The following is a 12,447-nucleotide window of genomic DNA, read 5'->3' on the forward strand; positions in this document are numbered from 1 at the left end:
GCCCTGCCAGGGATCTCGCAGTCCTACCCTGTGGGAGTCCATTTTCAGGGGCCTGTGTGGAGAAGACAGCTGCTGGGAGTAACCATGAGCACATCTTCCTTAGCAGAAGTTAGAGAGGAAGCAGGGCGGTCCTTCTGACGGACCTGCACGCACGGGGCCGGAGAGAGATGGCAGAATAGAATGACCCAGGAGGGGCGCCTGCAGGAGAGACTTGTTGGGTCTGTTGGCCTCCTCACCTGGGAGGGTGCTCCTGTTTGATGCGCAGTGAGGGGCAAGGAGCTCCCGGGTGAGAAGAGACGGGCAGGCGCAGAGCCCAGCAGAGGAGAGCTGAGCCAGTGGCTGCTCCGCCACCTCCTCTTCAAAGCACTGTTCTCTTCCTAAGGGAAAGCAGGTGAACAGCCCACAACAGCGTTCATCTGGACACTTCACCCCTCCTTTTCTTCCCCGTTCTTTCCTCATCTCTGCCTCTCCAGTTGAGTAGACTCACTTCTGAGATTTTTCTAGTGTTGCTTTTCTAAATTACAGTGTAAGTGACCAAGATCGGTCATAGTAGGTTGGGCCTCCTAGTTGTCAGGTGCCAGGGAACAAACGTGTACCCACAGAATCCAGCCTGTGATCCAGAACCCCCACTCCTGTATGAAGCAAAAGCTTTTAGGAGACTCATGGTAGTAATAAGAGCTAACATTTATGAAGCGCTTACCCTGTGAGAGGCATCGTTCCAGGTGCTTGGTAAGAACTCGTTTAACTCTCGCAATAAGACTAAGTCATATAACTTGGGTCCCATACATTTGCTGGTCGAGGCAGTACCTGGGAAGCTGACTGCAGAGGCCACACTTGGGACCACCAAACCGTCACCTCCCTTGTCGGGTTACATCTCGGTGGGCCCTGTCAGTAGTTATTATGAGACTTAGAATTGGCAGCAGTGAAACAAGCTTCAGAGCTGTCGTAGTGGCCCAGAGACAGAAGGTGAGGGCCTCAGCTGGGATATGACAGGGCCAGGGCATTGTTGCGGACAGGTTTAAGAGCTGCTAAGAACATCAAAACCAGTGACTTAATGAGAGGGAGAAGCATTGATGTTTATACCAGGAGGTGGGTGCCCCAGCAGAAGAGGGGACCTGCTGGGTGACGGGCTCCTAGGAGACATCCAGAGATGACATCTGTCCAGCGCGCAGGTGGATAAAGTGGCCTGGAAGTTGGGAGAGAGGAATGGGCTGAAGATGTAGCCTAGACATACACATGTTTATTGGGGAGCTCAGTGGCAGAGGAATAAATCCCTTCCACTGGAACAGGCTTCTTCCAAGAGGTGGGCTTTGAACCAGCCCCTGAAGAACAGGGATGTCCTGAGAAGTGGGGAATGAGGAGAGGAGGAGCGGGAGGTAGGGTGTGAGTGTGATGATGAGTCTGCCTTAAAGAGACCAGAAGTCAGGTGCACTTGTGGGCCTGGAGAGGAGCAGGAAGATGATCAAGGGGAAAGCAACAGAAAGTTTTGGAATGATTTTTGGTGATGTTTGCCTCCTAAATCTGGTAAAACATGGATATCTTTTTGAAATGTTTGAGCCTGATGTTTGAAGTTCCTATCCCTTTATTCCTCCAAAGTATTCTTAAACTCAGTGTAACCGGGAGGTGTGTGTATCACACTGTCTATTTTTCACATCTTACTGTTAACAGTTCTGATACAGACCGTCTGCTGGCCCCGTGGGCCACCATGAGACCTCTCGTGTTGTTAGTAGGGACGTTCAAAGGGGCGAGTGAAGACAGGTGGCGAAAGGCCGAGTCTTGACTAAGCAAAGAGAAGGAGCAGGGCCGCCTGTGTGTCCAGGGACGGTGAGAGGCCAGGTGGGCTGCCGGAGGAGAAAGCCCCCTGCTGGGGCAGACCGCGGACTTGGCGCCTTCTCTTCACACGGGCCTCATCTGGTTTGGTTTGGCGGGCGTGTTCCTTCTGGCGATGTCACAGTCTGGGGGTGAGCGTGGGCCACCACAGCCAGGCCATTTACGTCCTGCAAGGCTTACAGTGCTGCCCTTGCCTGGCTTTCCCTTCAGACCTCCCAGAATGGAAAGCAGAGGAGTATGCCTAAAGGTTTTAAGGTTAGGAGTAGGATGTGGTTTCTCCTCAGCTTTACAAAGTTGCTGGAAGAAAGCTTAACAAGACGATTTTCTTTCTGCATTGTTAGAGTAAAATATAATGACCATCAAGCATTTAGAAAATACAGAAGGAAGAGATGTAAATACTCATATCTGACAATTTCCATTAACATTGATATATATTTTTTGCCAGGCTTTTCTCTGTTGTAATCGCTTTTCATTTGTTTTGCACAATTATGATCAAGTCAGATATACAGGTATCTTGCTTTTTCGACCTAATGTTATAAACATTTTTCCATGGCAATATAGATTTTGATTTCATACATCAGCTGTGAAACCCTTTTAGCAGAGGCTTATGAGTAAATCAAGGGCCTCTGGATTGTAGCCAGTGGAGAGGCGGCCACTGGGGTGGAAGGCAGCAGGGTCAAGAGACCCACCCAGCCCTACCTTGACCTTTTCAAGGAAGTGAGGGTCGCGGGCGGAGTGAGGCTCATACCGGTCCTTAGGAAATCCATCCATTTCCCCTGCTAGCCTGCTTTTGAGAGTACCAGCCCAGCCCAAGAGTGATTAGAAGATTCAAAACCCCCCAGCTTCCAGGTGGTTCCTGCAGGCCCTGACGTTGACCTTATTTAGCAGGAAGATGCCCAGGCCCTCCCGCAGTCCTGGACGTGAGACCATTTGAGCTGCTTCACCTCTTCCTTAAACCAGGGAGCAGAGTGAGCTGCCGTTTCCCCATCGGGGGCAATGGTTTGCCAAGTGACCCAAGCAAATAGTAACCCCGCAGCCCTGTTTGTGGCTGCCAAACAGGCAAGTAATCATATGGTGGAAATTATAAGTAGCTCATGATCTCCAGAGTCAGGCATTTTTTAAATATATAGGTTAGCTTGTTAGTTTGTTAGTTATGGGGAAGATTTATGTGATCCGTTGATGAAAACAGGATCCAGGAAAGTGGGTTTTGCAGAGCTATTTACTACCCGGCCTGGGTGTTAACAGCTCATTGTCTCCAAGACATGAACAAACAGCTTGTTTACTTGCAGAGAAATGTACTGTCGACCAGAGAAGAGACAGTTTTTTCTCCCTCTGACTAAGTTATTTGAGTGAGCCATAAAAACTAAATCACCCATAGTAACAACAGAACAGCTTAAGCAATCATTTATATTAAATATGAGTTTATGGCCATGCTTTTCTCCCCACTTGGCATGTTCCCTCCGTCTTAATCTGACCCGAGCTGTTTCAGGATTGTCTTCGGCGTGGCGCATGGGGAAAGCATGTGCTCTGGAAACAGGCCCACTTGTGTCTGAGTCCTGGCACAAGCCCTTCCTAGCTGCATTTTCTCGGCAAAGAGAAAGGTAGAGGCAGTCCCCTATCTCCTTGGGTATCTGGGAGGATGGTTTGAGATGAGAATTGTGAAGTACTCAACCCAGAGGGCCAGCCCTGGGAAACAGCGGTCCCTGTCACTGCCACCACTGCTATGTGGGAGGTCTCTGTGCGTGGTGAGCCTCGTGGCCTGGTCTGGCCAGGTGTGTGGAGCCTGAAATGAGAAAATAGATGCCCTTTGACATACACCTAAGGGTTCATAAGAAAAAAAAATAGCCAGCTTTTCCGAAGATTCATGGTTCTCCAGTTCATCTTGAGTGAATGAAAATCTCTTTCCACCCCCCCCCCCCCGGCCACACCTCGTGGCTTGCAGAATCTTAGTTCCCCGACCAGGGATTGAACCCAAGTGCCCGCAGTGAAAGCTCCAAGTCCTGACCCCTGGACCACCAGGGAATTCCCACTGAGGATCTTAAGTTCACACTTCCTAGGCCATTTGCCTAACCCCTGGCTAGAAACCATCCAGGCCTGTCGAGCTGCTGGCAAAACAGCCTTTCTGTCCTTTTTTCAGAATTTCCACCTGAATGCATTTGGTTTTACTGCTGGCAGAAGGGTGCCTGTAGACTTCCAGCAAAGATTTTGTGATCTCTTGAGAGGGTGGGTACTATACAAATCCCTCGGGTGTACAAAGGGGAATCATGGCAGAATCCCTTTGTGGGAGAGGTGGACACCCAGTTATAACAGCACGCGGACTGAACAGTTTCCCGCGGTGGTGATTCTCCCGTCAACCCCAGGCGTGCTCCCTGTGCCGGCAGCCTGTGCTCAGCGCTGCTGACCCACCCAGACGTGGTATGTGGTGGGACTGCATTCCCAGGCACAACGCTCCTGCGCCTCTACGTTGTCAGCGTCCTCCCCGGAGGTGTGTTTCTCGTCAGCGCTAATTTTTGCCTTTTATTTCTGACTTGTGGCAGCTTGTCTTGTGAGCCCTAGATAACAGAAAGGACCCATCCCTCCCTCTGGAGCCTCAGTCCAGTGCAGGCCAGGGACTGAGTGGGTGGCACCGTGTTGCCCTGGGTCTCGTGAAGATGGGTTCTGTCCTGGCCAACCCTCGTGTTCCGTCCCGTCTCTCCTGCAGTGTCTGTTTTAAGCGTGACGGAAGCATCCACCCCTAGGCGCTCTGGGTCCAGGCTCTTATCAACTTCTTGACAAGTGGCAGAGTTTAAGAAGAAAACTGCTTCATGCCCTCACACGCCTTATTTCTTTACCCATGAAGCCAGTCTTTCTGTGGTGAGCAGGGAGCATCCAGGAACCCAGTTTGCAAGTGAGTCTTTCTTCACACTTCACAGACGACTGCTTCTCAGCGACGGTCAGGTCTGATTTGTGCCTGCAAGGATCTGTGTTTTCGAAGTAGAGCTTGTGCGGGGTTGAAGGACTTTATCTGCTGGGCTCAGGATTGCAGACGGCCCCTGACCCCAGGGATGGGTCGGCTCATGAGCACACAGCCCCCGCTGGGCCAAGGTCAGGGGAATTCTGTCCAGCCAGCAGGACTGGACTTCATCAGCCACCGGCCCTCTAGGAGTCACACAGCAGTCTCTCGGAGGGGCGTCCTGGTACCCTTCGTCTTCCGGCCGTGAGTTGGTCTCGGGCACCACAGATCGCGTTTGACGGCACTGTTCACTGTTTCTCTCCCCAGCCTCCCAGTGCAACGTTAGCCTGAAGAAGCAAAGGAGCCGTGGCATCCTCAGCTCCTTCTTCTGCTGCTTCCGTGACTACAATGTGGAGGCCCCGCCAGGCAGCGGCCCCAGCGTGCTTCCGCCGCTGGTGGAGGAGAACGGCGGGCTCCAGAAGGTTAGTACGAATGCTCCACTGCCTCCGCGGGGTCTCTGTCCCATCCCTGACGAACATCCGTAGGAAGACTCTCTGTCTTCTTAAAGATTTGAAATTGCCAAAAAAGTTCATCATTTTGTTACAGGTTATGTCAGTCATTCCCATTTCACAACGAAAGAACATATTTGATGCGATTTAGAAGAGTCACTTCACATTTTTATCACATTCTGTTGTGGGAGGTTGAACGTATGAAATAGAGAGTTAAAGAACCAGGAACAGACAAAGAAATGGAAAGTCCAGAGGAGAAACAGAAACTTGGAAAAAAGCAGATAATAAATATAAGTGGATTTAACTACCTTGTTTAGTCATAAACATTTGTTATATATTCTTTTATACATATCAAATAAAAAATTTTATGTCAGATCATCACAGTAGGTAAAAACAAGTTCTACCCACATGCTGTCTAACAGACATCATATTCAAAACCAAATGATTCAGAACAGTTCAAAGTAAGAGAATGAGCAAAAAAAAATTGCAGAAGTATATAAGCCAAAAGGAAGCAGGGAGGGACTTCCCTGGTGGTCTAGCGGCTAAGACTCTGTGCTCCCAATGCAGGGGGCCAGGGTTCAATCCCTGGTCAGGGAACTTGATCCCACATGCTGCAGCTAAGGCCGGGAACAGCCAAATAAATAAATAAAATAAATAAAAAAAAAAAAATTAAAAAAAAAAAATAAAATAAAATTTCGGTGTTTGATATAAAAAAAAAAAAAAAAGGAAGCAGGGATAACAATAGTAATCTCATGTCACATCAGGAGAAAAACAAATATGTAAATCACACTGGCTCTTAAAATTTTCACTCAGAGGTAACAAGACTCATTTCAGCTTACTTTTTATTGGCCAAAGCAATTCCCATGATTATACTTAACTTCAAAGAGCATGAAAGTATAATCCTACCTTGTGCCCAGAAAGAGAACTGGAATTATTTGGTAAACAGTGCTAATGACTTACAGCAGGTGGCGAATAGTTTCTGACCCAGCATCCAGCATACAGTAATACCAAAAAAAGGTAGAAAATAAAGAGATGGGCAAAGTGTACAAAGCAAATCAAATAAATAGAAAGCAAAAGTGGCAGTGTTAAAATCAGACAAACAGAATTCAAGGCCAAAAGTGTTGAACAAGAGAAAGAGGGACATTTTATGTTACAACATCTAATACATGACGTATATAGTAGCCATAAACCTTTACATACCAATCAACAGCCAGATACATAGTTGAATATCATTTGAGCATGACAAAAAGCTGACTTATAAAAATAAACAGCCAATAACATAGGAAAATCATTGGCAGTTCTGGCTAATATATGTAATAAGAAAATGGAACGATTGATATAAATATGGAAAAGATAGGAAGCCAATTTTATTTGCAGATGGCGTGATTATTTGCGTTGAAAACCTAAAATACTACCAAAAAATGAGAATTCACTAAAAGCTTTTGATATGGTGGCTCTTATTTATTGAGAAATGTGCTGTGTTTCTGAATAGGAAGACTTAAAATTGACATAGAAGAAAAACTATCTAAGAATAGCTGAGAAATTTTTGGAACAATATAATGAAAGATAACTTGCCTTAAGAGATATTAAACCTTACCCTCTGTTAATGTGGAAAAATATATCAGTAGAATTTGTATAATGAAATTTGCCTGTAAACCCTGTCACAGCCCTGTATTCTGATATCTTCCCTCAGTGTTCTTTCCTTAAACTGTCAACTTTTACAGTTTGAAAATCACCGCTGTAGAGAGTCCCTGTTAATGAAGGGGACATAGATTGTACCCTAGGCCTGTAGAGGATTAAAAAAAAAAAGAGAAGAATTAGCCCAGCTGGGCCAGCACCCTTGAAGTCAGACCTGCCCCGGCCTGGGTCAGGTTGCCGAAGTGACAGACCTCTGCTGGCCCAGTGACAGTGGCCGTGTTTCATGACAAGGTGGAGATTGAGACTTCCAATTTGACAAGGACTCGGGAACGTGTTTCTACTCCTGCCCGTGTGGGGTAATCTCTGCATCATCAAGAAAGGTTTAAAGAACGGGGAAGATGTGGCAACGTGCCCTAGCTGCTCTCTCCTTGTGAAAGTGATTTATGACAAAGATCAGTTCATGTGTGGAGAAACAGTCCCAGCCCCTTCTACCGACAAAGAACTAGTTAAATGCTGAAGAAGACATGTTAGATTCCAAAGCCTGACCTTTGGGAAATGAGCCAAGCTGGAAAAATCAAATGCAAAGTCAATAGCTTCTTCATGGGTACAGTCATTTTGTAGTTTGCGGTGGATGCTTCCCATTAGGTGCCAGGTTCATCTCCAGTTGAAGAAGCAAGTCCCCTGCATGACATACCTGGATTTTGTGCTTAGAACTTTGAATTGGAATTGTTCTTAATTTTCCATCCAAACTTCAGATAATTTCAAATCAGTGCTTTCTTTCCCTCAGTTTTGTTATTTTTATATCTTAATGCCTAATTACTTCATTATCTGACAACATCATCATCTACCTCAAAGTCATTAGGATTATTTAGTTTAGAAAGAGATTTTATTTTTTAGTTGGTTATAAAGATTATGAAAATCAGCCCTTTCTTGTAATAAAAAAAAAAGAGAGAGGAGTCTGCTGTCATAGTAAAAGTTGTGTGTAATGAATACCTGCCTAGATCAATGGCTTAAGCAGGTGGTGTTGAAGAACCTTCACCCTGGAAGGTTTCCTGGAACCCTTAGCTGTATCTACCAGGAAATAAAGGTCTTTAAAGGCACCTCCTGCAGCAGAGCTGGACTTACCTGGACCTAGTGTTCATTCATGGAAATGTCCTTCGGTTAACACTTGTCAGAGTGGCTTTTTAAAGCATTAACCATGAGTAGTGCATCATTTGCATAATCCCTAACCCTGCAGTCTGGGAGACCAGACCCTGTAGAAAGAGCCCATGTCAAAGTGGGGCACCTCTGCCCTTTGCACTTGTCTATCAGGGCACTGGAACGTAAAACCCAGGGTCAGTAGATGTGGAAGCCAGTTGCAGGCCTGTCTCTACCACTGCCTCCCAGGCTCTCTCTGCCTCTTTGAGCTCAGCCTGCTGGAGAAGGAGAGAAGGATGTGCTAGAACGATTCCATGCATCGTGTGTATTTACTATGTCCTAGAGGAAAGCTTCTGAGCAGTGGCCTGGTGTGACAGCCATTGCGACTGTCCAATTACAGCCTGAACGGAAGACCAGTTGCCCCAAAATGAAAGTATGAAAGTGTCTGCAGCCCCTGACCAGAGGCGAGGAGGACTTGGCACTCTGAAGACTCCAATGGCAGAGACCATGGAGGACTGCTGAGGGTGAGGCCAGAGTGAATGCCATTGCTAGATGCTTACTCATCCATGCATGCCCCATGTTCACACATACACACGTAAACCTCTAGGGTCATTTTCAAACCCAGATACCTGTCTGAGGTAGCAGCTTTGGTTGTGGTCTATTTCATCAAGCCCTTCCAAAGGAACCATTTAGTGGTGTTACCTCTCACCTCACTGACGCGTTCACTTAGTCTAAAGATGCACTTGTGTCTGGGGGCCGTTTGCCATCTCCCCACTAGCACTTTGGTTCTCCACTGGAGACAACTGTTTCCCCTAGCGAACATTTGACAGTGTCTGGTGACATCGTGGGGCTTCCCTGGTGGGTCAGCGGTGAAGAATCCACCTGCCAGTTCAGGAGATAGCAGGTTCGATCCCTGAGTCAGGAAGCTGTCCAAGAGGAGGAAATGGCAACCCACTCCAGTATTCTTGCCTGGAGAATCCCCATGGGCACAGGAGCCTGGTGGGCAACCATCCGTGTGATCACAAAGCATCGGACGCAACTTCAAAACTGAGCGCGCGCACACACACACACACGTATGCTTAGAGACATTTCTGTTGACGCTCCAGGGTTTCTACTGGCTTCTAGTGCCTGGAGGCCAGGGATACTGCTGAGCACCCTACGGACCACAGGACAGCCCCGCAGCAGAGTCCTCAGGCCCCGAATGTCGGTAGTGCAGGCTTGAGAGGGTCCTCAGTGACCCAGTGGGCTTGTGAGCCTCTGGTTAAAATCTGTCCCACCAATCTCCAGATGTTAGGAACAATAGTATTGAAAAGCTTCTGAAATGCACTTCTCTGCATAAGTTCTTGAAAACTGAGATTTGATTTGTTTGCGCTGTTATGTTGGAGAATAGTACACCTCTGCCTTTAATGATGACAGTCAGTTGAGAGTCCTTAAGACAAGCCCCCAGTGTCCTGAGGAAGGAAAGCGCCCTCAAGAGTATGTCAGGAGGAAACGAGAGCTACTGTCACACTGTAGAGGTGATGACGAGGGGCTGGAGATAATCCAGAGGTTGCTAAATGGTTCTTAGAGCAGAGATCAGAAAGGTACCAGCCACCTGCCACTGTGTCAGTCAGGTTTGACTTCTTCTCATGAGACCCCTGTCCCCAGGAACCCCGCTGAATAAAGAAGGATACACTTTCACAAATCCTTCCATGTGGAAGATCGTGAACCACGCACCTCCTTATCAGGGACCATGATGCTGTGACTCACTGCCTCCCATCCCATCAGCTGAAAAAGAAGAAACACAGAAGCTGGAAATTCTCAGTGGAGATAAATTTGCTTTTGTATTAGCTTTTCTCAGTGATGCTAACATGACGTGTTTCCATGGACCAGGTTTGGAGTGACTGGCATTCTGGGGATAAGGAATTGTTGAGGCCCTTTCTTGGGGCCTGAATTTTCTGAACACTCCCCACCAATACAGGTTCAGTTCCCTTTCATGGGAAAGCTCTCCCTTGCCTATGTCCTTGGAGGGTATTCCTTGCCCCTTGCCTGTCCCGTCTGCCCAGTCCTCCCCTAGAAGAGGGCAAGAAGTGGCCACGGGGTCCTCAGAATCTGGTTAAACTGTCTCCATTTCCCTGTATATCATATTGACTTGAGGCTTTAGTCTTTGGAGAAAAACTTACTTGCAAAAAGAAACAAGCCAGCTGTGAGATTCATGGATCAAAGTAAAATATGGGTTTTCCTTTTTCCTTTTCAATTAAGGATTAAATTCCTGGGAGTAAAGGAGGCGCTATTTAAATAAACACGGTGACTTATGAGCCTCAGGAACCTGGCCTGGTTTGTCAGGGGAAGGAGTGGCTGGGAGGCAGAGTGGAGCCCAGTAACTGAGGACTGTTCTTGGGTTCCTGCTGCTCATTAAATCCCACCAAGGTACAGAGACCAGGAGGTCATATGGCTGCAGTCCTCAAGAGTGCTTTGAAGTTTCTTTTGAGAATATGATCTATTTCTCTTTAAACCTGACAATGATTTTGTTTTTTTCTTTCTCCTTAGGGTGACCAGAGGCAGATCATTCCCATACCAAGTGTACGTATATTTATCCAATTTTAACACTCATAGAATCTTGTAGCTTTGGGCCTACTAAGATAAAATACTTTTTTAAATATTTGGCTTATATTGAGCTTTTTAATTGTGGTATAAAGAGCTCTGTTGTGTTTGCGGGCGGGGGGAAAGTGAAGCTACATTTTAAACTGTGAGCAGGGAGTTCTGAGAACTTTCTCAAGAACAGCAAAGCAACCAGCATCTATTAACCAAACTCTGACCTTTCTCTCTGAGAAGGACCTCCTGAATAAGTTTAAGGCAGCACTTCCTCCTCCCCCCTCCCCATGGACTGGGAGACCATACTTTTGTCCCAAAGAGGTTTTTTGCAACAGGTTCTGTCTCAGTGGTACCAGGTTCGCATACGCCCCCTCCTAGAGGGGAGCAGGCCATTTCTGATTGTTCAGGTGTCAATAGCTTGGCCATGGCTCCATCAGAAAAATCAGCCCAATCATATTCAGAGACCTTGCAGGACCACCCCCGACCCATCCCCTGATCCCGCCCTGACTCTCCCAGGCTGGCTGTACCGCAGCTCTGCTGCAGCTGGGCATGCCCTTGAGCCACCAAGTTCTGTCCTGGAGTTCAGGAGACAGACCGGAGTCTGACCCCAGCACAGGCCGGTCCTCAGACAGCTGCTGTTCCCACCTCTCGTCCTCTTCCTTCTGCGCTGACAGCCGAGCCAGGTAGCCTGAGGCCAGTCAGCAGGAAGCATTGATCTTCGGCCAGTGATCAACTCCCAGAAGAAACCTGCAGTTGAGGTGCCACTATCAAACAAGATCTTTCAAACAGTCTGTCCTTAGAGAAGGACTTAGGTGTGTTTTTTTTCCAGATGTCCTGAAATTGGTATTCTAATCCATAATCTGATTCAGATTGTCTGATTGAAGTCTGTTCATCTGTCTTTCCTTGGGCTTTTTAACATGTTTTCTGGGAGCATCCAAGAGACACCGATCTTACATTGAAAGAAAGGATGGATTTCATTAGTACAAATTGACTCCAAATTTGGTAGTGGATATCACTTAGGAATTTTTTTCCCTGAACTTTAACTCTGCATTGATTTGCAAGTTGCGTGAGTTTGTGGAGTGATTGTGACTTTGCCAGCGTGCCTAGGGTTTAGGCTTTGTTGAGCACTGACTTGGATCAAAAAGATGGATCAATCAGCACAACTTCTAGTCCAGTGTTTGAGTAGGGTACCCAGTGGGATTGCTACCAGGGGTCTCTTTGTAATCTTTATAACAGAGTAGTTTTGTGTATTTTTCCTGCAAGCATGTCTACATTCAACAGGTGACAACAGGTGGCATCTCTCCCCCTACCTCTGGTACTCTGATAACTCTGGGTTTTTTCCAGAGTTAATTCACGGCTATCTATAAAGTTAAGTGCTGAATCAAAGTATTTGTCAGGGCAAACACTCTACTGAGACAAATGACCCTTTCTCCACAAATCTCTTTCTAGAATCCCAGAATGAAATAGCCAAGAGGGAAAAAGACGTCTTTTGTAATTTAGCTCAGTGTTAGGTCAGTAAACTGCACACTGTTCCCTACATGTGAGACACTGGGTCAGGCTTTAAGACTCTGAAATACCTTGCAGGAAAACAAAGTAACTCACATCTTTGAATGATCACCTCCAGAAAAGCAGGCCCACTGATGGACACCACGTGTGCCCCACTGGCTGTTTAGCAGGCAGGACCGAACCCAAGCCCATCTGGAGGCCAGCTTTGCCAAAGGATTCGCGCCTTGGGGTCCCCTGCGAAATCGGCGCCTACCTGTCAAGGTTGCAGGTCACATAAACAGTAACACTGCCCTGTGGTCCAGAAAGGGCAGTGGTTAGTAC

At 47.1% G+C, this 12,447-nt stretch overlaps 1 protein-coding gene and 1 pseudogene across 6 annotated transcripts in view; both read left to right on the forward strand.

Annotated features, from left to right (window-relative positions):
* The window catches only part of CTDSPL (CTD small phosphatase like), a 120,492-nt gene that overhangs the window by 84,270 nt on the left and 23,775 nt on the right, over positions 1 to 12,447 (forward strand). For all 6 annotated transcript variants that reach the window (XM_043885831.1, XM_043885827.1, XM_043885829.1 and 3 more), the window contains 2 exons: positions 5,090 to 5,244; positions 10,576 to 10,608. In XM_043885831.1, the coding sequence (XP_043741766.1) occupies positions 5,090 to 5,244; positions 10,576 to 10,608 (188 nt within the window). The remainder of the gene's footprint in view (positions 1 to 5,089; positions 5,245 to 10,575; positions 10,609 to 12,447) is intronic.
* On the forward strand, positions 5,255 to 10,565 carry LOC122683176 (annotated as a pseudogene).

This window comes from Cervus elaphus, chromosome 24 (genome assembly GCF_910594005.1).
Source record: "Cervus elaphus chromosome 24, mCerEla1.1, whole genome shotgun sequence".
Classification (NCBI taxonomy): domain Eukaryota; kingdom Metazoa; phylum Chordata; class Mammalia; order Artiodactyla; family Cervidae; genus Cervus; species Cervus elaphus.